The sequence below is a fragment of the Ovis aries genome, chromosome 3, assembly GCF_016772045.2.
Source record: "Ovis aries strain OAR_USU_Benz2616 breed Rambouillet chromosome 3, ARS-UI_Ramb_v3.0, whole genome shotgun sequence".
NCBI lineage: Eukaryota > Metazoa > Chordata > Mammalia > Artiodactyla > Bovidae > Ovis > Ovis aries.
In genome coordinates this window covers 175,491,701-175,519,277 of record NC_056056.1, presented here as the reverse complement: position 1 = coordinate 175,519,277, position 27,577 = coordinate 175,491,701, and the positions used below count along the sequence as shown (strand labels likewise).

Sequence of the window (27,577 nt, the reverse complement as noted above, 5' to 3'; positions counted from 1 at the left end):
TCTGAAAACTGGGGTCTGCCACTCCTCCACTCAGCCCCTGCAGTGGCACCACAGCTATGCAGCTCCAAACCCCTTGTCAGAATCCAAGTCCCTCACCAACTTGGTCCAAACTCTCCTCCCTAGTCCTGGTTCCCATGACCCTTCCATCTCTCTGCTCAAGACACTGTGGAGAACTCTTCAAGTTCAAAACCTGCCTTGTGGGTTTTTGCCTCCCAGTTCTTTACTTAAAGGAACCACATGGATCCTACGAGACCCAGCGCAAATGCCGCCTCCTTCAAGATGCCTTCCCTAGTCATTTTCCAACTGTTTGACTGATCCCAAACTTTAGCATGCCTTGAGTGTGCCTCAGTCGGTCCGGAGTGGGCCTGAGATTCTGCATTTCTAACAAGCTTCCAGTGAGGTCATACTGGAATCCAGGGACATACCTGGTATGACAAGGTAGAACACAATTCAAGTGGAATTTATCACATACAACCTTGCCTTACTAATATGCAAACATGTGCCTTAGCTTCCCTTCTGGAATGAAAATTCTTTGAGAGCAGGGACCTACAGAAGAGACAGGTTTTTTTTTTTTTTTTAAAGAGGTAAGAAATGTTTTAAATATTTATTTATTTGGCTGTACCAGATCTTAGTTGCAGCAGGCAGGATCTAGTTCCCGGACAAGGGATTGAACCTTGGGTAGAACATCACAGTCAAACTGCTGTAAACTAAAGACAAAGAAAAATATCTTTTTGTCTGAGACAAAAAGACACACTTCATTCAAACGAGTAAAAGTAAGTCTGATGACTAACTTTTAGAAACCAGAGAACCATGCAATGAAAACTTTAAAGGGTTGAAAGGGAAATAAAAATCTTACCAAACTAGAATTCTATATTCAGCAAAAATATCTTTCAAAAATAAAGGTAAAATAAACAATGGTTTTCATGATCTACACTACTCTATACAGCCCTACCAAAAATAGTAAAGGAATTTCTTTGGGTTAAAGAAGTAATGATCCCTGAGCTTCCCTGGTGTCCAGTGGTTAAGACTCAGTGCTCTCAATGCAGAGGTCATGGGTTTGATCCCTGGTCAGGGAACTAGGATCCTGCAAAGATTCCACATGCCGCACATTCCAGCCTAAATAAATAAATAAAGTTATGAAGGAAACAAAAAAAGTTATCCAAGATGGAAACAAGGACTTGCTGGCAAGGATGAAGAGCCCTGGAAAGGGTCAACGTGCGAATAAATAGCAATAAGCATTGACTAATATGTAAGACAATGATAAAAACGTCTTACAGGGCTTCTAACATAGCTAGATGTAAAACACACTGAAGCAATGGCGCAGATGATGGAAAAGTGTTAAGTTAGGTCAGGCTGTGAGAGTGTTCATGCCCTGTATTTGAAGTGGGGGAAGGATTCATGTGAGGCAGACATGAAAGGAAGGGTGCAGAATGTAATCCCTGAGTGAAACACTCTAAAAGAACATCTAATCAGAGAGTTAGCAGAGAAAAACACTTTAAAATATTTAACTGTGTTAATCCCTCCCCCCAAAAAAGGAACAAGGGAGGAATAAAGAAATAAAGTCAGATGGGAGAAATAAAAACTAGATAGCAAGTTTGCTGATTTAGGCTCAACAATGTAAGTAACTATATTACATTTAAATGATCTGAATATTCTAGTTAAAGATAATCTGACTGGTTTTTTTAAACTATATAAAAAATCCTAATATTGAATTCAGAAAGGTTAAAAATAAAAAGACAAAGATATACCACAACAATCCCAATAAAAAAAAGAAAGCTGGTATAGTTACAGTAACATCAGATAAAATAGACATGAAGGCAATAAGTATTACTGGATATAAGGAGATGCTGCTGTTTAGTCGCTAAGTCACGTGTGACTCTTTTTCAACCCCATGGACTGTAGCCTGGCAGGCTCCTCTGTCCATGGGAGTCTCCAGGCAAGAATATTGGAGTGGATTGCAGTTTCCTTCTCCAGGGGATTTTTCTGACCAGGAATTGAACCCAAGTCTCCTGTGTCTCCTGCATTGGCAGGAGGATTCTTTACCATTGAGCCACCTGGGAAACCCAATATAAGGAGGGACATCATTTCAACAAGAGGATTCAACAATCCTAAATTTCTAAGAAATGAATACTTTAAAACATGTAAAGCAGGAATTAACAAAACTGAAAAGATAGGTAATCACACTGTAATACCTCTCTCAGTACCTTAGAGACAACATCAAAATCCATAGGGATATGGAACATCTGAAAAACCTGATCTAATTGATACCTGTAGGATATTCCATCCAAATATGGCAGAATACTCATTCCTTACAAACATACATGAGCATTTGCCAAATCAAACATATGTTTGGACAAAAATCAAGTCTTACTAATTTTAAACATTGAAGTCATACAGAATATATTCTGTGACCATGGTGGAATTGTAACAGCAATCATATAAGGTTTCCTAGTAGAAAGGCAACTAGGAAATCCCTAAGTTTTTAGAAATTAGCAGTAGATTTCTAAATAAATCATGGGTAAAAGAACAAATCACAATAGGAATTAAAAAATAAGTTTGACTGTATAATAATGCACATATGATACCAGGAAAATTATGTGATGCAGTTAAGTAGTACTTAGAGGAGTTTTTATAACTTTAAATGCCTACCTTAGAAAAAATTGAAAATCAGTGATCTAAGTGTCTATCTCATAATAGAAAAAGGCAAAAAATTGAACTCGAAGAAAGTGCAAGGGAGGAAAACCTAGAGATAAGAGCAGAAGTACATGAAATTTTAAAAAGACATAAACTGAGAAAAGGAAAAGTGAAAAGTTACCAAAAATTAACTCAAAATGAATCAAAAACCTATACATAAGAGCTAAAACTATAAAACTTTTGGAAGAAAACAAAGGAAAACCTTCATGACATTTGATTTGGCAGTGATTTCTTGAATATGGACACCAAAGCACAGATAAAAGAAAAAATAGATGTCCAAGTGGGAGGGGACATGGGTAAACCTATGGCTGATTCATACTGATGTTTGATAGAAACCAATGCAATACTGTAAAGCAATTATCCTTCAATTAAAAATAAATAAATGTAAGAAAAAGAAAAAATAGATAAATTAGACTACCTTAAAATTGAAAACTGTGCATCAAAGAGCACAATCAACAGAGTAAAATGCAACCCACAGAATAGGAGAAAAATATTTGCAACATATATATCTGATAGGGGGGTAATATACAAAATATGTAAAGAACTAGCAGTTGGGAGACTTAAATAGACATTTCTACAAAGAATAAAACAAATAATCAATAAGCACATGAAAGAAATGTTCACTATCACTCACCATCGGGGAAGTTCCTACATTCATCAACCACAGAAATAAACCATCTGATTTTTAAAAAAGGATCAAAAGGACTTCCTTGGTGATTCAGTGGTTAAGAATCTGCCTGCCAACACAGGGTACACAGGTTTGGTCCTTGGTTCAGGAAGATTCCATATGCCCCGGGGGAACTAAGTCCATGGGTCACAGCTACTGAAGCCCATGTGCACCCTGGAGTCCACATGCCCTTCGACAAGAGAAGCCGCCACAGCGAGAAGCCTGTGCACCACAGCTAGAGAGAGGCCCCGCCTGCCGCAACTAGAGAGAGCCTGAATGCAGCAGCAAAGACCCAGCCCAGCCAAAAGCAAATGAATGACATTTTCAGAGTTCACAAGCTTTATGTTTCAAAACTGGCTGAAAGACTTGAATAGGCATTACTCCAAAATATACATAATATAAACGGTCACTTAGCACACGAAAAGATGCTCAACATCACTAATCATTAGGAAACTACAAATCAAAACCACAATGAGACATTACCTTATACATTAGAATGGCTATTACAAAACAAAACAAAACAAAACAAAACAGAAAATAACAAGTATTAGCAAGAATGTTGAGAAACTGGAGCTCTAGCACATTGCTGGTGAGAATGTGCAGCCACCATAGAAATACAGCAGTGCCTCAAAATAGTAAATATGGAATTACCATAAGACCCAGCAATTTCACTTCTGGTTATATATCTAAAAGGAATGAAAGGAGAACTCAACCAGTTATTTGTTCACCTGTGTGTATAGCAGCATTATTCACACTAGCCAAAAAATAGAAATACCCCAAATGTCCATCAATGGACCAATGGATAAACAAAATGTGGTGTATATACATACAGTGGAGTGTCATTCAGCCTTAAAAAGGAAGGAAATTGTGATACATGCTACAACATGGATAAATATTATGCCAAATGAAATAAGTCAGTCACAAAAGGACAAATACTATGTGATTCCACTTATATGAGATTCTTACAGTTAGTCAAATTCATAAGGAATAGCAGAAAGTAGAGTAATAATTGCTAGGGACTAGCGGGAAAGGAGGATGGAGAACTATTGTTTAATGGGTACAGAATTTTAGTTTGGGGAGATGAAAAAAGTTCTGGAGATGGATAGTGGTGATGGTTGCACAATGAGGTGAAAGTACCTAAGGCCACTGAATTATATACTTAACGTGGTTAAAATGATAAATTTTACATCAGGCATATTCTACCACATTAAAATAAACGTTAAAAAAGAATGTTCAGAGATGCTTAAACAGTTGAAAACTTGAAGCAGTTTAAATATCCGTCAACATCTAAATCGATACACTGTGATAGAAGCATGCGGTGGAGTACTATGCAGCAATGAAAAAGAAAACCTACTGTGACATATAACAGTATGGCTAAATCTTCCCTGAAGAGTCCCTGAATCTTTGAGAAAACTGAACCAAGGAGATGCACTTTACCAACTAAGAAAGACATTCTGTCCCTGTTGGAAATGACTTTGTAATAAGCTGCCCCCTTTTCGTAGTGCTTTAGGGACAAATTCAAGTCCTAAGTAGTCCTCTGCTCTTAATATAAGGTACCCAGGAGCCCTAGCCTGACATACACAGGGAAAGGAACAAACACAGCAGTTTATATCTATCCTCAATTCCAATTCTCTAGTTCAAGATGCAGGAGAAATCGCTACTTTCCAACACCAAAGACATTTGTGACTTTAAAACAACAGTCCCAAGACACACTCCTTTAAATCCATATCTACAGAGAATGGCCTTTCCTATTCAAAGTCCACATTTTCCCACTGGAGCATCACTGAGATGGAGTTTTTAGGGACTCAGACAATGAGAATGTGTAAACAGCAAGTTTTTGCTGTGGCCTCAGTTTCCACATCCATCTGAATGCATTGAACTCCCTGCTGGAGGATATTATAAGGCAGGCTTGGGTATTTCATAAATGGCTGGAGAGCCTTTTGTTTCGGGTAACACGTCCTAGTCTAGCATTCCAGAAGCACCATTCCTCATCAGAACACAGCCCATAGCCAGGACATCATGGAAGATTGAGTTTTAAGCACTTACTTTCATCATTAGAAACATTCCCCAGAGATGTGTGGTTGGAATAACGCTTGTTTTCACTTTCGTTGAGACATCTTTCAATCCAGCTCTCTGAAAATGAAAAATAAAGAAAATCACACTGTTGGTGTTTGCAAAGAGACAGGAACATCATCAATGCACTAGATTAAATGCCCATCAACCTTCCTCTGAGATCTGCCCAGACTGGAGTTGGGTTTAACATGAAGCCCAGTATGCACCATTGCTGATGAGACTTTGCTAAGTAGCTTGGAGGCAAAATGGTAATTCAAAGCCCCACTTGAGTATTTCTTGGCCAAATTCAAATAATTTTGGAGTATTAGTACCAACTGAGTGTCCACAGGGGATTATCTTTCTTCAAAAAGAAGATATTAATATATTTCTGAGAACTAGTTTGTAAAACAAAATTTGGTCAACTGAATCACTGATGGTTTGGAGACCTGTGAGTTAGCAGCAGAACCCTTAGTTCAAAAGAAAACAAAAAGAAAAGCAGATACAACCCTGAGGGTTCTGGTTGAAGAGGAGGGCAGGGAAACTTGCAGCTTCCTCCACCCCTACTCTGTCAGTGACCCCTGAAGGGGCTCTTTCAAGCCCAGACTGAAAGTCACCACAGGAGGAGGCTTCAGAAGGTCTGGAATAGCTACCTATTGTTTTATTTATTTAAATGTATTTAGCTGACTCTGCTGGGCTTTAGCTGTGGCACACAGGCTCTCCGGTCTTCGTTGCGGCATATGAACTTTCAGTTGTCTCATGTGGGAGCTAGTTCCCTGACCAGGCATGGAACCCGGGTCCCCAGCATTGGGAGCATGGCATCTTAGCCACTGGACCACCAAGGAAGTCCCTGCATTAGTTTTAAAACCCAAAGACCATAGGATTTTTTTAAAATCCAATTCCAGACAATACAAATGTACTTTCCAAGAAGTGGCATAATGCTTTTTCTATGAGCATCCACTATTGGTTCGTTCATTCATTCAACAGCATCAGGTAAGTACATCAGTTCTGCTACAATGTTTGTTTTGAAACCACAAATGTGTTCAATGCAAGTGATACCTTAGGGAACCATTTGTGCCTAGCACAAATTTTCTGTTTGCTTATGCTTGATTTCTTTCCTAGAAAACATTAAGTGAACGCAGAAACTGCACATAGCTGAACTGAGCCCTGTAGGAATATGCAAAAGACACGCGTGCTCACACTTCAAACATCTACCAGCTACTTGAGTTCTTGGCATGGTTTGTGAGCCACAGATAGACCACGTTCCACCGTTTCACACTAACCCACAAACTGTGGCCCTACCAAAGTCCACTTCCAAAAGTAAATTTCAAGTCTTTTTCAAGGTCAAGTGCCATACTTATTGTATTTATATGCCTCTTAACCATTTAACATGTGTAAAACCGTGCTATCCTTCTTATTAGGGTCCTATCTTTTTCCCCACGCGTCGCTGACAAAGTTTTTAAGCGTTGTGCCCCTAGTTTATTATTCCAGTGAATGCTGTGCTTTTTGCTGTGCAGTTTTGTAGAATGGTGATAACTGGGGGGCATGCATTTAGTATTAGAGCAGAACTGATTACACCTATGAATGTGTGCTTTTGAACAGTGCTGTCGCCTGCTGCCTTCTTTATAATATGGGAGCTGGCATTTACTGAACCCCTATTTTAGTGTTAACATATTTCATTGAATTCTGACCGCAACTCTCTGAAGTAAGGATTTTCATCTCCAGTTTCCCTAGAGAGCAACTGAAGCTTAATCGAGTAATGTGACGCCACATAATTCAAAGAGCCAAGGAAAAGTTCATTACTTAGTAACATATTGTTAAAGGAAACCACGCTAACACTGGCTCCCGAGCGATGTAGTGAAGGGAAAGCAAGTGCCAACAGCAGAGTGAAATGTTGGGGTTTTGGTGTGTATTGAATGTTTCAACAAACTGCTTTTTTAAAAAAGCTGCTTCCCCAATTGTAAATAAGTAGCAGAGAAATATCCAAGGAGTGGAACAGGCACCAGCTTGTTAAGAGGATATGGAAATCTGGTATTTCTAAGGAAACAGGGAGCAGCCGAGAGATTCAAAGCATTAAAACGCTACCCGCTTCCAGAGAGCAAACGCACAATGTAGAAACAAACAGCTTGCAATGGTTTCAAAGCTGTGATGACACAGGGTGGGTGTTTGTCATCACATTTTATGCAAAACCACATCTGGATACAAATCTCCAGAAGTCTTTTCAGAATTCTCCAGAATGCCTCTACTCAGATCTTCTAACCCTTTCAAGTCCTGGCACATTTTCCCTGGCAACAGCCGTGGCTGATGTCAGATGGCATCTCATGAAATTTGCAATCCCTCCCTCCACCTAACCATACCACCAAAATCAATTTCTATTGTTCGAGGTCAGCCCTTGGTCTTCCTAGCTAGGTATGCACACCTACTCACTCTCATGTGCGTGTGGGCACACACATTCACAAATACACCGCCACTCTCCTTCGTCAGTAAAAGGGAGCACTCTCACCCATTTGCCTGTGCCAAAATCAGGTTTGTTACCATCATTGTTATTCCGCAAAGGGGCCTATACTTGCAGGTGATAATCCCCAGCAACTGGAAGGGGAACCCTCTCTGAAGAGCTCACTGCAACATTCTGGAAAGGAGCTGGCTCTGGTCACCAGCTGGGCCAAGAGATGCAACAACCGTCCACAAGAGTTCAAGTCAAGTAAGAGCTGTCCTGAGGGCAGTCCCTCTCCCCAACACTGCCCAACCCCAACCCTGGAGAGAGATGAAAGCAAGGTGACAGGAGGGAGAGAGGGGAGAGACAAGAAATCTCACCAAGTACTCCTTTCCCCCATCCATTGCCCCCAATTCAGACCTCTCTGACCCATGGCTTACGCTTGTGTCCACTGTGCTGCCCAGCTCTGCTCCCTGGAGCAGTGCAGAGTAGGTCTGGTCTCTGAGGCACATGTCAGATATAGGAGGAAGCCACACGTCTTCATTTTTTTCTAGTCAAAATGGACCCCACTTGTTTCAGCACTTTCTTGGGAGAAGTTGTTCCTCTACTTTTTAGCCATCCAGTTCTCCTGCTTCTGGCATCTTCTATTTAATCAACGTCTGTTTGAACACGTGGGGCTCAGTGAGCTCTGAGGGTTCAGACGGGGTCTAAGCTGTGCCAGATCTGACAGAAACACCACCTCTGTTGTTCTAGACATGGGGGTTTCCAGAGTGTTCAAAGGTCTTGTATTCCAGACAGTATGAACACAACATTCTGAAAAATCTATGGAGGCCACAAGCCTTGGAGTCACAGGTGCTTTTTGAGCTTTGTCTTCTTCCCTAGGGGGACCCTTAACAGTGCCATCTGCAACTCATGTCCCATAAGTCAGGTTGCTCCATAGGACTGAAAGGCCTCTCTCTGTTCAGGTCACCTGATGTAAACATTACATACTTTAGAACTATTAATAATGGGTTATGGTCTTACAAAGATCAAGAATTAATCAACCAGAACGACAGGCATACTGAATGTTTAATGAAACACTGCATTCATCTATCTTATTCATTTGTAGATTGTGTGCGTGTCTGTGCTCAGTCATGTCCAGCTCTTTGTGACTCCCATGGACTGTAGCCTGCCAGGCTCCTTTGTCCATGGGATTTTCCAGGTAAGAATACTGGAGTGGGTTGCCATTCCTTCCTCCAGGGGATCTTCCCAATCCAGGGGTCAAATCCTCCTCTCCTGTGTTTCCAGCATTGGCAAATGGATTCTTTACCACTGAGTCACCTGGGAAGCCCTCATTTGTAGATGAAGGGGCTTAACAAAGGCCACCATATTCTGAGCTCTTACGGGTCAAGTATTATGTAAACTCATCTGGTACACCATCATACGTAATCCTCATAACAGCCCTACAAGATAGGTTCTATCAATATGCCCATTTTAGAGATCAGGAAACTAAGGCTCAGAAAGATTAGATGACTTGTCCAAAGTCATCCAGCTAGTAAGAGGAAGATCAGCATTCACACTCAGGTCATAACCACAGTGTTGTCTCTCCAAGCGTGCTCTGAGCTCTCCTTATCCCATATCCCATACGGTCTCCAGAACACATTGCCAGTATTGCAGCAATGATCACAGTCTGCCTTGTATCACAACTTGTGCTAAAACTCAACTTACATATTACAATTTTTGCTAAGTTCATTTACATGTTTCTTTGCAAGCCTTTGTTTTACATAACAGGCTCCTCAGTTCAGAACTTGAACATCTTAAGAATGCAGTCCATTTTATTTATTTCTCTTGATTCTCCACTAATGCCTGGTATAAAGTTTTTCCTATAGGCTGGCTTCAACGAACATTATGTTATTGACATGAATGATATCAAAAAATGCACAGTGTATAAGGAGATATATCCACATGTCTATAGAATTTCCTAATTGCTTTCTTTTCTACCACATACAGCATAAAAAGGAAAACACATCAAAGGCAATTTTCCAAATCAAGAAAAATTTAACAAAAATGTATTTTGTCCCATGTAGATCAAGAAGCTGTAGTCAAGTGAGTCTGATATAAACATGAGTAAGACTGGTTTCTGCCCTCTAGTTGCCATCAAAAAAACAAGGCGGATGCACCTCCATCAGCTCATGATTGCTGGGACCCTGTCATTTTTGTTTACCTGTGCCCAGGAGCTGGCACTCTGCCTGGGTGCACAGATACAGTACAATAAATATGTTGTTGAATGCATTACTGTTTTTGAAAAACAACAGTAAGTTCCTACTATGTGCCAGATACTATGTGAGTTTTTACATGTGTGGAGAAGTCATAAATTAAAACTCAGGACAATATGATGTGATATGCCTTAATATCTATTTTATTGTTATGAAAAACAAAAGTTCTCATACTGTGATCATCACAGCAGTATTGGCGCTGTGCTCTGGGATACTGGAGAAGCAGAGCTCAATTCACACTTGGATAACCTCCTGTTCCCACCTGCCTCATACTTGATCCATAAAAACCATCTGACCTTTTAGGAAGGACGAGCCTTGCTCTAAGTGTCCAACAGGATTTATAGATGACTGTGAGCATAGGCTCCTGGGCTGCAAAGCATCCTTTCACCTGACTCATCTGGGATCATGGGCAGGAAGGAGGATGCCTCATAGATTTTTCATCTTACAGGGAGTTTAACCCACATTACTTAGAGGCCAATCTTCATGCCTCCCCACTTCAGATCAGAGATTTGGAAACCCGAATTTGAAGTGACTTTCTCAAGTTCCTAAAATGAGGTTGAGCAGAGCCTTAAGTGGTTATTGGGTTTCCCAGGAGGAAATCTTGCTTCCCTTTGCAGCAGCAGCAAATAACAATTAGGAAGTAGCTGCACCGGGGGCACGGCATATCCAGGCCAGTCCAAGACTCAGAGCAGTGCTTTGCGAACATACATTGGCCTGGCAGGAGGAGCCGACCACGTTGGTTGCCAAAAGGCACATAATCCTTGAAGTTTACAGGGCACCCTGACACAAAGAACCTGATCTGAGCTTCACAGTCAACCTCATGGGATAGAAAATTACACCACGTCACAGATAAGGAATAGCTTCCTCAGTGGCTCAGCGGTAAAGAATTCGCCTGCAATACAGTAGCAGCAGGTTATATGAGTTCAATTCCTGGGTTGGGAAGATCTCCTAGAGGAGGGCAGAGCAACCCACTCCAGTATTTTTGCCTGGAGAATCTCATGGACAGAGGAGCCTGACCGGCTACAGTCCATAGGGCCACAAAGAGTCAGACACTCCTAAAGGACTGAGTACGTAGGCACAGATAAGGAAATTGCACATAGCTGTGGCTTGTTGGCAGTGGTGTGCCCGAGGTCACACAGTTCAAAGGTATTAAAGTCAGAATTCAAACCCAGATCTTCAGGCTCCAAAGCTTATGCTTATTCTTCCCACTGCATCCTACAAGAGATAGATGGGCCCCAGGCTGAATAGTTTCTCCCCTGTGGACAGAAACTCCATAACAGCAGGATCATGGAGGAGGCTGGACCCTGTCCAGATAAAAGATAAAAGACCACACGTTCCTCATTCTCGAAGTCAAGGAGACGTCTCTGACTACACATGCACAGAAAGGCTCCTTGGAGGTCAAAAAGGGGAAGGGGCACCACCCATAGTAAGTGATGTCAACGTACCCATAGGTCTCTTCCCTAGAATTCATCTTGGCTGAGAGATGTGCACACACACAGGGGAGGACCCTAAGATACACCCAATACAGACTCAGAACCAGGCAAAGCAAGATGATTGGCCGAAGGAAACCCAGAAGAAATGCCCCATAAAAGTAATTCAATTACTACCATTCTGTCTCCTGGAGCCCACCTGCGTGTCTGTCTGCATGTACCCTTTTTTTTTCCTAATAAACACATTACTTGTTTCACTCCTGTCTCTATGTGCAAATTCATTTCCACATGAATTTGCCAGGGCCTTGTCACTGGCCACTGGAGCTGGCGGTCTAGTGCCGAGGATTCAGCGATCTCACTTCAGACTCTGGCCGGGAACCCTGCTTCAAGCCACTGCACCCGAGGCCACCCAAGAGCAGGCACAGACCAGTGGTTCCCTCTCATCCATCCATCTATTTATTTTGCAAATACTTATCAAAGGTCTTTAGTGTAAAGTTCTAACAGAAGAAATGAACAGGGACTTCCCCGTGTGTTCTTGCCTGGAGAATCCCAGGGACAGAGGAGCCTGGTGGGCTGCTGTCTATGGGGTCGCACAGAGTTGGACATGACTAAAGCTACTTAGCAGCAGCAGTAGCAGCAATCACCATCTGCAGTGATTTTGGAGCCCAAGAAAATTAAATCTGTCACTGTTTTAAGTGGTTAAGGCTCTGCACTTCTAGTACAGAGGGCGGAGTTTCGATCCCTGGTTGGGGAACTGAGAGCCCACATGTCAGGTGGTGTGGCCAAGAAAAAAAAAAAGAAGAAGAAAATAAAATAATTTTAAAAAGAAGAGATGGACAAAAGCTATTTAACAGGAAACCATTATATTACAGCAGGATATTTCTGATGGACGAGAGTTTCAGGACCTGAAAAGATGTTGTTATGCATTCTTTTTATTTATTTCCCTCACTCAGGTTAAAACCCAGTATTCAAAAAATTAAGATCGTGTCATCTGGTTCCATCACTTCGTGGCAAATAGAGGGGAAACAATGGAAACAGTGACAGGTTTTATTTTCGTGGGCTCCAAAATCACTGCAGATGGTGACTGCTGCTACTGCTGCTGCTAAGTAGCTTTAGTCGTGTCCAACTCTGTGCGACCCCATAGACAGCAGCACACCAGGCTCCTCTGTCCCTGGGATTCTCCGGGCAAGAACACTGGAGTGGGTTGTCCTTTCCTTCTCCAACGTATGCATGCATGCTAAGTCGCTTTAGTCATGTCCGACTCTGTGCAACCCTATGGACAGCAGCCCTCCAGGCTCTTCTTTCCACAGGATTCTCCAAGCAAGAATACTGGAGGGGGTTGCCATTTCCTTCCCCTGCAGATGGTGACTGCAGCCATGAAATTAAAAGATGCCTGCTCCTTGGAAGGAAAGCTGTGACAAATCTAGACAGTGTACTAAAAACCAGAAACATCACTTTGCCAACAAAGTTCTATATAGAAAAGCTATGGTTTTTCCAGTAGTCATGTATGGATGTGAGAGGTGGACCATAAAGAAGGCTGAGCACTGAAGAACTGATGCTTTCAAACTGTGGTGCTGAAGACTCTTGAGAGTCCCTTGGACAGCAAGGAGATCAAACCAGTACATCCTAAAGGAAATCAACCCTGAATATTATTTGAGGGACTGATGCTGAAACTCAAGCTTCAACACTGTGGTCACCTGATACAAAGACCCGACTCATTGAAAAAGACCCTGATGCTGGAAAAGATTGAAGGCATGAGGAGAAGGGGATGACAGAGGACAAGATAGTTGGATGATATCATTGACTCAACGGACATGACTTTGAGCAAGCTCTAGGAGATGGTGAAGGACAGGGAAGCCTGGCGTGCTGCAGTCCATCGGGTCACAAACAGGTGGACACATCTGAGTGACTGAACAACAGCAACAACGTTTCCCTCCGTCTTAAAAATGTAAATTCTAACAATCCTGAGAATCTCGTTTGGTGCCTAGTCCCCAAGAGCCTGGAGTGGTGTCAAGCACAGAGCTGGTCGTGATGGTTGTGATGAAGTGAATGAAAGAAGAGGGAACATCCTTCCTCAGGAAGACCTCTGGGAAGAAACAGCACTGGAGCAGAGACTGAACATGGTGAGGGAGTGAGCACTTCTGAGGTTCTGAGAGCCGGGACCACAGAGACAAAGGCTCACGGGTGGATCGTGAGTGATCTGTTTATGGAACATGTTTGTGGCTGATGCAGAGTAACCCCAGGCAGACAGTACAAGATGAAAGAGAAGATAGAGGCAAGCCAGGAAGAATGTGGACCCAGTGGTTAGAAAAACTAGCTTTCAAAGCCCAGTCCTTCCACTTACTAGCTATGTAACATTGAGGTGGTTCCTGAACCTCTTTAAAGTCCTGCCTTCCAGGTTTCTCCAAAAATTAGCTGAAATGACATAGGTGATGCACTTAGCATGCTGGGCTTGTGGGAAAGTGAGGGAAGCATGGTCTCTACGCACCAGGTGCTCACAGCTGTGGTGGGGACAGTCAAGCATATGTTGAGGGCTTTCCAAGTGTCTCAGTGGTAGAGAATCCACTTGCCAATGCAGGAGACACAGGTTTGATCTCTGGGTCTGGAAGATTCCCTGAAGGAAGAAATGGCAGCCCCCTCCAGTATTCTTGCCTGGAAAGTCCCATGAACAGAGGAGCTTGATGAGCTACAGTCCGTGGGGTTGCAAAGAGCCAGACACAACTGAGGGACTAAGCACACAGACACAGCATTTATTGAGTGCCCTCTCCACGCTGGTCACTCTGCTTGACCTCTCCTCCTCACAGCAGTTCTGGAACAGAGCCCTGAACAGCTCCAGCGCTGTGAGGAGGAAAGTGAGTGTCAGACAAGCTAGGTGAAGTCACCACTACAGGTCTGTCTGACCCCAGTGCTGTTGTCTGTCACCCCGGCACCCTGCCTTTCTAAGCCAGCAGGTAACCGGGAGTATGTCTAGATGACAAAAAGGGGCTTCCAGCTCAGCTGGGCTGCTTCACAGAGGGTAGGGGGGAGGGCATTTCAACTGGCCCTTAAAGAGGTCAGCATCTGCCAGACCAAGGAGGAGAGAAGGGTGTTCTGGGGAAGAGGGCCACCATCACGGACAAAGGCACAAAATGGGCTCTGGGAAAGGTGAAGAACCCAATGACCCGTGACCCAAGGCATGGTAGGGGACAAGTGGGGGATTCCATTAGGAGCAGGTTGCAAAGGCCTCACTGCCCCCTCTCCCAGGCCAAGACGCCTGCAGGCAGCTGGGAGCTGGCCATGATTTGAAGCAGTGGGGGAATAACACGATGAGCTTTGTTTCTGAGGAACTGGGTGAGAACAGGGAGTTCTTGACTTATGCAATACCTGAGGAAAATGCCGCCTGACTTAGGAAGCGTCACTGGGTTTTAATAGAAAGCGGCATTCATCTTAGGAAGTGTCACCAGGTTTTAATAGAAGGCGGCATTCATCCTCTTTTTATCAGCAGTCTTTTGGGGTGCTGCACTGGGGCCTATTTTAGGAACGCACAGCTTTAGAAATGCTACATAAGAGAGCTGACAGGCCACACGTGAAGCTACCCAGGGAAGACCGGGCCCCAGTTCCCTCTGGGGGTGCCAGGGCGCACCCTCACAGCCCTCCCCCAGACCCCAGTCATTACCAGTGGACCCGTGCCGCCGGGGCCTGCTCCTGTCTCCCCTCAGGCCCGGATGTGCGTTCCTCTGGATCATTCTGTCTCGGCCCCTTTCCTGTCTCCCCTGGGGCTCCCCACGGTGGTGACACACAGGTTCGTGTGGGAAGTGGGCCCAGGAGGTGGGCAGCTGTGACCTCTCCAGGGTGGGGGCGCCTCAGGTCAGTGGGTTGCCATGGCAACACTACAGGCCTTGCCCCAGGGGCCACTGGGTTCCAGGAAGGGGCCCTTGTCCCTGCCTCCAAGGGGCAGCCCCACCCTGGCCCTGCTCTCATTCCATCCCTGGCCCACCAAACAGTGATTTGGCACCGACTGTTTGCCAGGCTCTGAGGCTCTAGTGGTGAACATGCAGCAAGGTCCCTGCTCTCAGGGAGCTTATACTCTGTGGTGGAGACGGAGGAAAACCAAGAAACACGATGACTTAGAGCACAATGAGTGTCATGAAGAAATGGAGCCAGGGAACAGGATAGAGAGAGATGTGGGTACGGTTTTAAGGGGCAGGGACACTGAGGGCCTCTCAGAGGAGGTGATGTTGAAGTGCAAAGGCCCAAGGTGGGAGAGGGCTCGAGGGTGTGAGGAAGAGGTGGGAAACCAGCGTGGTAGGGGAGAGGGAGGAAGTGGGAGGGCCGTAGGAAATGAGGTCAGGAAGTTAGGATGCGTGACTTGCTGGCCGGAGTAAGAACCTCATATGTATTCCAAGTGTGCTAAGATTCTGTTGCAGGGTTTAATCGGGTGACATGAACTGCACTAGCTCAGAAAGGACAGCCTCAGCCTGTGACGGGCCTTACACTCGTACATCCCACTGTCTGTTTATCAACTCTTTATAGGGTAACTTGTTACAGGCACTCAGCTAGACAGTAGGAACATAGCAGGGAAGAAGACAGATGGTTTCTTTCTTTGTGGAACGTTAGCATTTAGTGCAGGAGTCAGCTATTCAGTAATCTCACAAATAGAGATGTCATTACAAAGAAAGCCAGGGGAGAGGGGAAAAACAATAAGGTCTGGTCTAACCCATGAGAGTAAGAGAAGCTTCTCAGAATAAGTAGCATCAAACTGACAGCTGAAGAGTAAGAAGACACATAGTACTACCCCAGGTAAACAGAGGGAGGACGGCAGGAGAAACAGCATGTGCAAAGGCCCCGGGGCTGGCAGGAAAGTGACGCATTCAAGAACAGGTATTAATTCAACTTGTGCTTAATGAGACCCATCCTGTTTAACTAGCACTCTGTAAGATGCTATGGGGCATGAGCACATAAAGGCACTGCCTTCATACTCAGGGCTGGGTTAAGGAGTCTGGACTCTATTCAGTAGAGGTTTGAGAACCTCTAAAAGTTTTCGAGCAGAGTGTGGCAGAAGCAAATCAGCTCTGCGGGCAGCTCCATCAGGGGCTGCTAAACACAGTCTTAGTGGGAGAGGAAAAGGGAAGCATGAGACCCTACCTCTTATCATCTAAACCTGGACATTTCTGAAATTAAAAAGCAATGCTGGTAAGAATTTTGCCAGGACCATATACATAAACCGGGTGTTTCCATGGTAGCTCAGATAGTGAAGAATCTGCCTTCAATGCAGGCGACCCAGGTTTGACCCCTGGGTCAGGAAGATCCTCTTGAGAAAGAAATGGCTACCTACTCTAGTATTCTTGCCTAGAGAATTCCATGGACAGAGGAGCATGGCTTGCTACACAGCCCATGGGGTCACAAAGAGTCAGACACAACTGAGCGACTGACACACTATACGTAAACCAGGATTGCCCCAGGCTAACTGGCACTTAATGTCCCCCTAGTAGGAGGCCACTACAAGAGTTTCAGTCTTAAGGCTTGAGTCAGAACAGATGAGATGAGATAAGAAATGTGTCCTCTTTCTAGCTAACTGTATCCACTCATCTGGCCTAGCCACAGGAACAGTGTCCCATGTCTCTTCTTGATCTGCTGGGGTCTCGGTCACTGCATGATGTGAGTGAGTTCAAGGTGACACTTTTGCCATCTCCTGGAATACTGCCTCTCAAAGCAAGCACCATCGTCCTCGTCAACATCATCATCATAGCAATGACTTGCCCAAGATCACACAGCCTAGCAACTGAGCCAGCTAACTCTAACCTAAGCATTAACTTAGGTTTTGTTGTTGTTGTTCGGTTGCTAAGTCTTGTAAAACTCTGCGACCCCATGGACTGCAGCATGCCAAGCTCCTCAGACCTCCACTATCTCCTGGAGTTGGCTCAAATTCATGTCTATTGAGTCAGTCTTGCTATCGAACCATCTCATCCTATGCCGCCCCCTTCTCCTTTTGCCTTCAGTCTTTCTCAGCATCAGGATTTTTTCTAGTGAGTCAGCTCTTTGCATCAGATGGCCAAATTACTGGAGCTTCAGCCTCAGCATCAGTCCTTCCAATGAATATTCAGTGTTGATTTGCTTTAGGATTACCTGGTTTGATCTTCTTACAGTCTGGGGAACTCTCAAGAGTCTTCTCCAGCACCACAGCTTGAAAGCATCAATTCTTTAGTGTTCAGCCTTTTTTGTGGTCCAATTCTCACATCCATACATGAGTATTGGAAAAACCATAGCTTTGACTGTATGGATCTTTGCCAGCTATGTGATATCTCTGCTTTTAAATATGCTGTCTAGGTTTGTCATAGATACCCTTTCAAGGAGCAAGCATCTTTTAATGTCATGGCTGCAGTGATTTTAGAGCCCAAGAAAATAAAATCTGTCACTGCTTCCACTTTTTCCCATCTACTTGCCACAAAGTGATGGGCCTGAATGCCATGATCTTAGTTTTTTGAATGTTGAATTTTAAGCCAGTTTTTTCACTCTCCTTTTCCACCCTCATGAAGCGGCACTTAGGTTCCTCTTTAATTTTTGCCATTAGAGTGGCACCATCTGCATATCTGAAGTTGTTGATATTTCTCCCAGCAATCTTATGAGACCCATAATTACACATCTTAAAGTCTCGTTGTGAGCACTAAGCTATGTCTAAAATAATACCAGACACACAATATATGCTCAAAAATGTTACTGCCCCTTCTTACTTTAGGAAAACTCAATGTAGAAAACTCTGAAGTGAGCAGAGATTAAGATGTCATTATTTGCAACTTAACAAGAATTAGCAAGGGAAGCCCAAGGATACACCAATGCCAATATGTCACAGATCCTGAACTCACCAACAGTTTCCGGAGACTAGAGAAAATTAAACCTAAGATGTTCAGTGCCATCTCCTGTCAAAGATAAATGCAATGTAAAAGCAGCTCCCTGCTCCGAAAATATCCCTGAGAACACCAGAGGTAATGCACATAATTGCAAAAGCAGGTTGGAAAAACGTCATTTTCTCTCCACTTCTAGCAGTGGGGAGAGCATACCTGGAGAGCAGGCAGCTCAGGGAGAGGAGTGGCACAGGGCAAGCTGTAGACACATGGAGCCGCCATGAGTCCCAGGCATCTGTTTATGCCTGGGGCACTTCTCTGGTTTGTTTGAATTAACATTGTAGTAGTTAAAGACACAGACCATGGGCTCAACTGCCAGGTTCAAGTCGGACTGTCTTGCTGTCACCTTGGGTGAGCAACTCCACTTCCTTGAGCCTCAATTTTTTTAATCTGCAAAATAGGAGTGGTAATAATGGCACCTCAAGGGATTTGTATCATGAGGCATAGAGTGTTTCCATGATAAGCACTATGTGAGTCTTAGCTACCAATATTGTAATTCTTATATCAGGCCCACCTCCCCAGCATTACTCTTTAGCTCCTTCCTGTTATCATTCTGTTTGATACTTGGATCTCTTGGTGCATGGCCTGGGAAGCCAGGAGGGCATTAATTCTAATCTTCCCCTTAAAAGGGGCTAGGTAAACTACACAATCCTGGGCAAATTGCTTAACCTCATGGACCTCAATTTTCTTCCTATATTAAAAATATCTACTCCATGAGGTTATTATGAGGATTAGGAGAATAATATGCTCCTAATATTAGTACTCAGTACTAATATGCTCCTAAGAATAAGCTCCTTAAGAGCTGACTGTACCTCATTCCCCACTCTTAGGACAGTGCTTGGCACAGAAGAGCAGATCAATGAGGAGAGAAGAGGAAGGGAAAGAAATAAATGAATGAAACACCAGCTCCATGCCTGGTTCACAGGGGCTCAGGGAATCTGCAGTTAATCTATCAAGGACTTGCTTACACAGAGCCTTGAGTCAGGCTTTCTAGAAAGCAAGCAAAGAGATGAAGCATTCCTCACAATATGAAAGAGAGGTTGATTAATATCTTAAATAAATACTTATTGAGCACTGACTTGTGTCAGACACTCTGGCAGGTGATTTGCACTTCACTAAGCACAGAGAATAATGACATGGATGGAAATCTTGAGAAGGAAAGGAAGAAGCATCAAGTAAACATGGAAAACGAGGATGGGAAGTATGTACACTGAGAGCCAAAGTTAAGTCAGTCAGAACTTGACACACAAGGGAAACCCCCAGCCCCTTCCCTGCAATTGCATGTTTTTAATTGGTGTGGAGATGGCCTGGCTTTAAAAAGTGCAACTAGCTTTGGTAGCATAACAACCTCAGTTTGGATACTCTTGCCGTACGAAGCAATGTAGGAGATGCAGGTTCGATCCCTGGGTCAGGAAGATCCCTTGGAGAAGGAAATGGCAACCCACTCCAGTATTCTTGCCTGAGAAATCCCATGGACAGAGGAGCCTGGTGGGCTACAGTCCATAATGTCACAAAGAGTCAGACACAACTTAGCAGCTAAACAACAACAAAAATGAACCAATGCACGTGACTGAATCCCATGGAGTGACAATTTCCCTAAGTACAGGATGGGAATGATCCCACCCAGGTCACAGGCTTATGAGGTTATGTGTTGAAAAGACTGAATATAGTGGAAGTGCTGTAGAAAGTGTTTTTGTCTCCTATGCAGTCTTGGGTGGAGGACAGAGACAGGGAGTGGAGAGAAGGCCTTGGAAGCTATTACGGGGACTCAAGAAGAAGCAAGACCTCAAAACCCCTTTGTTTATTGAGCTTTTACAATATGCAAAGGCCCTGTGCAGACCCCTCTATATGCACTAATTCATTTAGTCTTCACAATACCCTATAAGGTAGGTGCTATGCATGGCCCCACCTTACTGAGCTGAGGCTCAGAGAGGTCACATGACTTGCTGAGTTCTGATTATCTAGCCCATGGCAAAGCCAGTTCTTACTAAGCCTGTGGGATTCCAGGGCCGGAGCAGTTAATGATTATATCAGTGACGGCAAATGATAACATGCTATGCAGTGGAAGGGGCTGGCTGTTATTTTAACCACCAAGGTTTTTATGCCGAACCAAGCAGTGATAAAGAATCTGCCTGCCAATGCAGGAGACACGGATTTGATCCCTGGGTTGGGAAGACCCCCTGGAGTATGAAGTGGCAGCCCATTCCAGTACTCTTGCCTGGAAAATACTATGGACAGAGGAGCCTGCTTGGGCTGCAGTCCGTGGAATCACAGAGTTGGACTTGACTGAGCACACACACGTGCATTATAAGGAAAAGCAGGCAGCCTGTGAGTTAATAGGTATGAAGACTGATGATGTAAGATGTCAAATTGGCCAGAGTGACTGGCAGGTGGGAACTACCTTCGCAGTGGTGGTGCCAGGTTGGACTCAGATGAAAGGAATACATGGTATGAAGGCACCCCCACAGGAAGGAACCTCTTTGGGTGCCTTCGGTCAGCAGCCTTGGCCAAAGTCATGTCGTGGTGCCCATGGCAACCAGAAGCCCAGGGACAGTTGTAAAGTGCACTCCAGGAAACTGCAGAGTGAGATGCTGTCTCCCCTAGGTTTAGGGGTGACCTGACCTCCTGAATTTCCTTATGTAGTAGAGCAGGTGAGCTAGGATGGACACCTCTAAGGTCTCCTCCTAACTCCTGGTCTTAGGCCGCAAGGAGGCAGCCTGAGTTTGAAATCAGAAAAATTGGGGTTCAAACCTTCGTTTGCCGCTAGCCATTTGGCTTGGAGATGTTACCTGGGCTCTCTGCACCTCAATTTCCTCTTCTACAAGATGGGTAACTAATACCACAAGTTGGGTATGAGAATTAATTGAGTTAACATGCATAAGCATTTCACACAGTGATTGGAAAAGATTATAAATATTATTAACTTGCTATTCAATTTCAAAAAGTGAGTCACTTTGTTAAAAAAGCAATGAATAATTTTGAAAATAGCTCATTAGGTCAGCCTGCCATTAATTACCAAAATAATTTCAGTGTACTTTTCTCCTTCCCTCCCTCTGTCTCTTTCTTCCTTCTTTCTCTCTTTATTCCCTTTCCCTTCTTGAAAATAATCTATATATCAATATATAGTCTCCAGGTACTATGTACAATTAGATGGGTTTTGTGGTTTTTTTTCCCCTTTCTTTTTGTAAAATCACCTTTCAATACCAAGAAGAACTTTAAACGAAACACAGACCCCCTGGGAATGCTATCTTTAGGTTCCTCATCTCTTGGACTTCTCTAGACCCCCTCTGCCCAGGGTGATTTCCCAGCTCTGCTCAGGGCTCAGCTGGCCTCTGAGTGATGCTCATGCCCGGTACAGTGTGGCAGGGACCAGCTCCAGGCAGGCAGCCCTCCTGTCTCCAGTGCCTCTGGGGTGCCGTGCAAGGTAACACAGGCGGAGACACTCTGCAGCCTGGGCACCCAGCAGAAACCCTAATGAAACAGAGAAATAATTCATTCTTCTAATCACAGCAAAGTTTTCAAACTTTAAAACAGAGCCTTGATTAGAAGAAAAGCTGTGGGTTTGTTTTTTTTTTTTTTTTTTCTAAAAGCCTGGCATTTCTGAAAAGGTCCCCTACCCAAACCACAGCAACCTCAAAAACTTTGCCCACTGAGTCGAAAATAAAAGTTCATGGAGACCAAAGGCTCTCTCACAACAACAGCTCAATGCTTTAGAAATCTTCTTTTCAATGTTTAAAAATTTGAACATTTTAACTGAGGGCCTCAAGCCCTCTGGAATCTTTTTCCTTGTAAAACTCCCAGGGCTTTCTCAGCCAAAGTTACTTATTTTTTATGATGTCTAATAATGCTTTATGGATAAACTATGTTGGTTATGTAAAAGAAGTCATCAAGTAAAATAAAAAAAACTAAAAACAGAAATTTAAGCTGTTTTAGTAGTTGCATAAGGATGACATAAAATTAGTTATTTTCTTTTAGACCGAGTAAAGAGCTTACAGAAACATTCAAATTCTCCCCCAACTCTAGATTTTTTTTTATCAGCAATGAAACTGAACACCACAAAGAAAACATGTCAAAATGTTTAATCAATCAATTCCATCATAAATAGATGTGAGTTTATGCCATGGGCCCAATTCTGGAACTTTATAAGACCCAATAACTTCAATAGGAATTTCACTTACCCATGAGCATTTAGAAGCAGTATACAAATTATAAATACAGTACATGCATGAACACCCCTAATTTAGACTAATCATTTGGGGAAAAGATGATGTGGAATATCATCAATAAATTTCAAATATCTCCCATGCTCATTTTTGAAAAATTATAAATCCTGTAACTGTAACATTCAAAGAAACACTTCCTTCTTCAAAAGTCTAATATTAGCTTGAAACGACTTCACAGCAGTCACAAGATTCAGAACAAACGTGTTGATATGTTTCTCCACCAGATGCACTTGTGCCTCAAAAATTAGTTGCGGCATGATTAGCAATCACTAATCACTCTTAAGATTATTCGAATGACAGTCCAAAATCTAGTTCAGGAGTAGTTCTCTTGTGTGTTCACTGATAGTGGATTTCCTTCAACACGATGGATTCAGAGGATCAGTGCTTATGAAGTAGTAATTCTCCTTTCCAGTTAAATAAAAACCTGCTGCATTCATCAATCTCACTTAGGCTGCGTCTAAACAATGCTGACCTTTAGCACAAATCGGTTGTCAGAAAACACGCAGGACACTAAGCCCTAACCAGCCTTCACTGGGTTGCAGCCTTTCCAAAAGCTTTCTCATTATCGCCTTAAATTAAAGCAAAACAATTACAACAATATAAACCCAACACGTCCAGATTCACCTGTCTGCCAATGATTTTTTATTTCTCAGAGGCAGATTATGCTTTTATATTTCATTGAGGATTAACCAACCACAAAAGTGGAAACTATACACCTATTTTAAAGAACTTCTGCACTGAGGATCAGAACTTACAACAGAGACCACACAACCTACTGGCACAGGTCAATCCAGTCCTCGTTGCCCAAGTTTGGACCCTGTGAGAACATAAGGGCCAAATTTCACTCTTCTCTGCTTTGTGTGATCTTTCTCTCTTAAAGAAAGTTGTCAAATATTTCAAAAACTAAAAAAAACACAATGTATATAAAATCAAGTTGTAAAAACAGAAAGAGAACAAATGGACATTTTCTCCTCACAGTAGAAAAATATGCAAGAAAGGCAAAAAGGACTAAACGGGTTTCCCGTTAAAACGAGTTTCAGAGAAAGGCTCACTTGAAATTGAATTCTTTACTTCTTGAAAACCAAGTGTAAAATGGTTCAGTCTTTAGAAGAGTGATGCCTACAAGTATGGAGGGGGTGGATGAAGAACATAGGCCATCACCTTCCAGAACTGAGAGGGCATTGGGGTTGTGCAAGGATCTCCACCAGAGGCTTCTCTGAGAGCTCCATGCAACTCTCTTCCAGGAGTCACATCCCAGTCAACAGGTGTTGCTTCTACAAAGATACATTTTCCCCTTCCTTTAACAAACTGGAAAACACAAGGGTAAAACCATGGCGACCAGAAGCATGAAAACGCCTTGTTCATGGAAAAGGTAGAGAAATGAAAATAAGATGAATCCCTCAGTCCAATCCTCTTAGAAAAGAATTATTTATCCTGACATGAGAATTGAGACTATTGGGGGGCTTCCCCAGTAGCTCAGTGGCAAAGAATCCACCTGCAATGGAGGAGATGAAAGAGACACGGGTTTGATCCCTGGGCTGAGAAGATCTCCTGAAGGAGGAAACGGCAACCCACTCCAGTACTCTTGCCTGGAGAATCCTATGGACAGAGGAGCTTGGTGGGCTACAGTCCATGGGGTGGCAGAGAGTTGGATACAATGAAGCGACTGAGCAAGGCACCACACTTAGTACAGAAAACATCTAGATATGCAGAAACAATCTAAATTTTTTCAGGATTCTTATCCCTTTTCCCAACTAGATACCTAAAATTTGACAGAGAAAGATCAGTTAGTTATTTTTAATAATAATAAGATCTTCCACTTACTGAGCAATTTCTAGGAGCCAAGCTTAAAGTGCATAATCTCATCATATCCTCTTTTTGTTCTTATTGAAGTATAGTTGACATACAATACTGTTAGTTTAAGTGTACAACATAGTGATCTGACAATCACATACATTCCCACACAATCACCACAAGTCCAGTAGCCGTCATCATACAAAATTATTACAGTATTATTGACTACATCCCTGTGACTTATTCATTTTATAGCCAGAGCTTGTATTTCTTAATCCCCTTCACCTATTTTACAACCTCCCCCTCCCCGGACACTTATATCCTCTGAAGAACACTGAAAGATAAGGAGGGGATTTTTCACACAGAAATAAGGAAGGCAAGGCTTAGAGAAGTTAGGTCATTTTCCCCGGGTCACACAGCAAGCAAGTGACTAAGCTGAGATTTCAGCCTTGGTCTATCGATGGCAAAGCCCATGTTCTTTTCATTAAGTCACACCCACATCCACCTGAAGTCATGGATCAACACACATGTGTGTGAATGACTTCTAGCTGCAATATATAGTTTGTTAAATTACCAAAAGGCTACATAAATAATCACAGTTCAGTTCAGTTCAGTCGCTCAGTCGTGTCCGACTCTTTGCAACCCCATGAATCGCAGCATGCCAGGCCTCCCTGTCCATCACCATCTCCTGGAGTTCACTCAGACTCACGTCCATCGAGTCAGTGATGCCATCCAGCCATCTCATCCTCTGTCGTCCCCTTCTCCTCCTGCCCCCAATCCCTCCCAGCATCAGAGTCTTTTCCAATGAGTCAACTCTTCACATGAGGTGGCCAAAGTACTGGAGCTTCAGCTTTAGCATCATTCCTTCCAAAGAACACCCAGGGCTGATCTCCTTTAGAATGGACTGGTTGGATCTCCTTGCAGTCCAAGGGACTCTCATGAGTCTTCTCCAACACCACAGTTCAAAAGCATCAGTTCTTCGGCGCTCAGCCTTGGCTTCTGCCTCATTTGTGTATTTTGGTTGTGTCTATATATGAGCATGAATGAAGCCTAGACATTCACAGAGACAAAGTGAATGATGACTAAACTTCAAATGAATCCCCACAGTGCATTTCACATCAGGAGTAAAGAGATGTTCCTTTTTTTTTAGTTCTACCAGTTTATTGCTCCCAACCCATCTCCCTCTATCCTCATGCATGCATGCTCAGCCGTGTAACCCCACGGACTACAGCCCGCCAGGCTCCTCTGTCCATGGACTTATCCAGACAAGAATACTGGAGTGGGTTACCATTCCTTCTCCAAGAGATGTCCTTTTTTGTCCCTATTTTTGCCAACAATAATTTAAAATTTTGTCTCCACAGTATAAAGGACTATCACTTTCTTATGGGGAGATAATAGCATGTTTTGCTAAAATGATATGAACTTCATTGGACATCCTGTCCAACACAACCCACTCCCTTGCTAAAACCAAAAAGAAGAAAAAGATATTACAGCCTTGTAACCAACAGTGTGGAATGCTTATTGGTTAGGGTACTTATCCACTTCAAGGATATCCTTTATCCACCTCCATTCTCCAATGTATAACATGGAGTGGATAATAATAGTACCCCTAATATATATTTTAAAATATAACTAATAATGAATTTAAAGTGCTTAGTACACGTTTGGCATATGAAAGGCATTTGACAACCATTAGCTTTAAAAATGAAGACAAAAAGCTAGATGTATTACTTGTGTTCTTTCCCAGGAAACTATAGCATGCATACACAATTAAGATCAGTCTTGCTCCCCACGCTGTCAAGGTGCATTTCAGCTTAGCTTCTAGAGTTCAGAAACTTTCTTGTTTTGAGCCTGTCAGTTTCTTCCTTCAAACTGTGAGTGATAATAGTTTCTTCTTCATAGCATTATTGTAAGCATTACTTAGATAATGCATTTAAATTAAAATGCTTATCAAAGACATATAGTAAGTATTGAATATATGCTACCTAGTACGCCTTTCACATCATATACTCTCAACAGTACTATCAAACCATTCTATCAGTTCCCTAAGTAAGTTGAAGCCCAGCAATATGAAGCTTCCAGACCAAAGACATACAGCTCCGTGGGGTAGAAGGGCACCCTGTGAAAGGCAGCAACCTACCCACCACCACGCTCTATCTTCATTCATCTAGAGAACATTTTCTCCTCATAGCATGTATCACTGGCTGAGATTATTTTTGTATTTATCTGTTTGTCTGTCTAGAATGTATGCTCCAGAGGAGCAGAGATGGCATTTTTTAAGCCCAGCATTTAGCGCAATGCAGGGCAGGCACATAGAAGACCCATATAATTCTTGAATGGAGGAATGAAACAAGCTAACATTTGCCCAAAGTCTGTACTCAACCGTTTTGATGCACTGCTCCCTACCACTGCCATCATTTAAAACCCTCTTCAAACCCAGATCACATGACAGCTTCAGCAAGGTTTTCTCTAGGAGCACTAGGGAACAATGTGCTCTTTCACTTTCATCCATGCATTTCCCTTCTCACCAAGTGAGATTCAAACCCACCTGGTGGCCAGTGTCATCACCAAGCCGCGCCAAGCTAGCACTCTACAGGTGTCCAGCTGAAACAGCCTGCGTGGAGAGAGGGAATGGGCTTTCCCAACCTGGCCTCTGATCTAGCTCTGCCAGGTACTAGTTGTGACCCCCATGGAAGTTCCAGACCCTCTTTCATCCTAAAATGGGACAACACAGAATTGTGATCAGGCATAAGTGGCTAAGGGCTTCCCAGGTGGCCCTAGTGGTAAAGAATCCTCCTGCCAATGCAGGAGACGCAAGAGACACAGATTCGATCCCTGGGTGGGGAAAAGCCCCTGGAATAGGAGATGCCAACCCATGCAAGAGACATGGGTTCGCTTCCTGCATCAGGAAGATGTCCTGGACGAAGAGATGGCAACTCACTCCAGTATTCTTGTCTATAAAATTCCATGGACAGAGGAGCCTGGTGGGCTACAGTCCAGCGTGGTTGCAGAGAGTTGGACATGACTGAGCACACACATAAATGGCTAATGTGTGGGAAAATGCCCTAAACACGGCTGCCATATGGTAGATAGTCAACAACACAGAGCATGCTTTCCTCCAGGCCTCAAGGGGACTCTTTTTTTCTGTCC

General features: G+C 43.3%; 1 protein-coding gene across 2 annotated transcripts in view; it reads right to left on the bottom strand.

The window, feature by feature from the left end:
* RFX4 (regulatory factor X4) overlaps positions 1 to 27,577 on the bottom strand; it is a 171,418-nt gene that overhangs the window by 137,495 nt on the left and 6,346 nt on the right. For both annotated transcript variants that reach the window (XM_004006695.6, XM_042247169.2), the window contains exon 2: positions 5,408 to 5,494. In XM_004006695.6, coding sequence (XP_004006744.2) covers positions 5,408 to 5,494 — 87 coding nt within the window. The remainder of the gene's footprint in view (positions 1 to 5,407; positions 5,495 to 27,577) is intronic.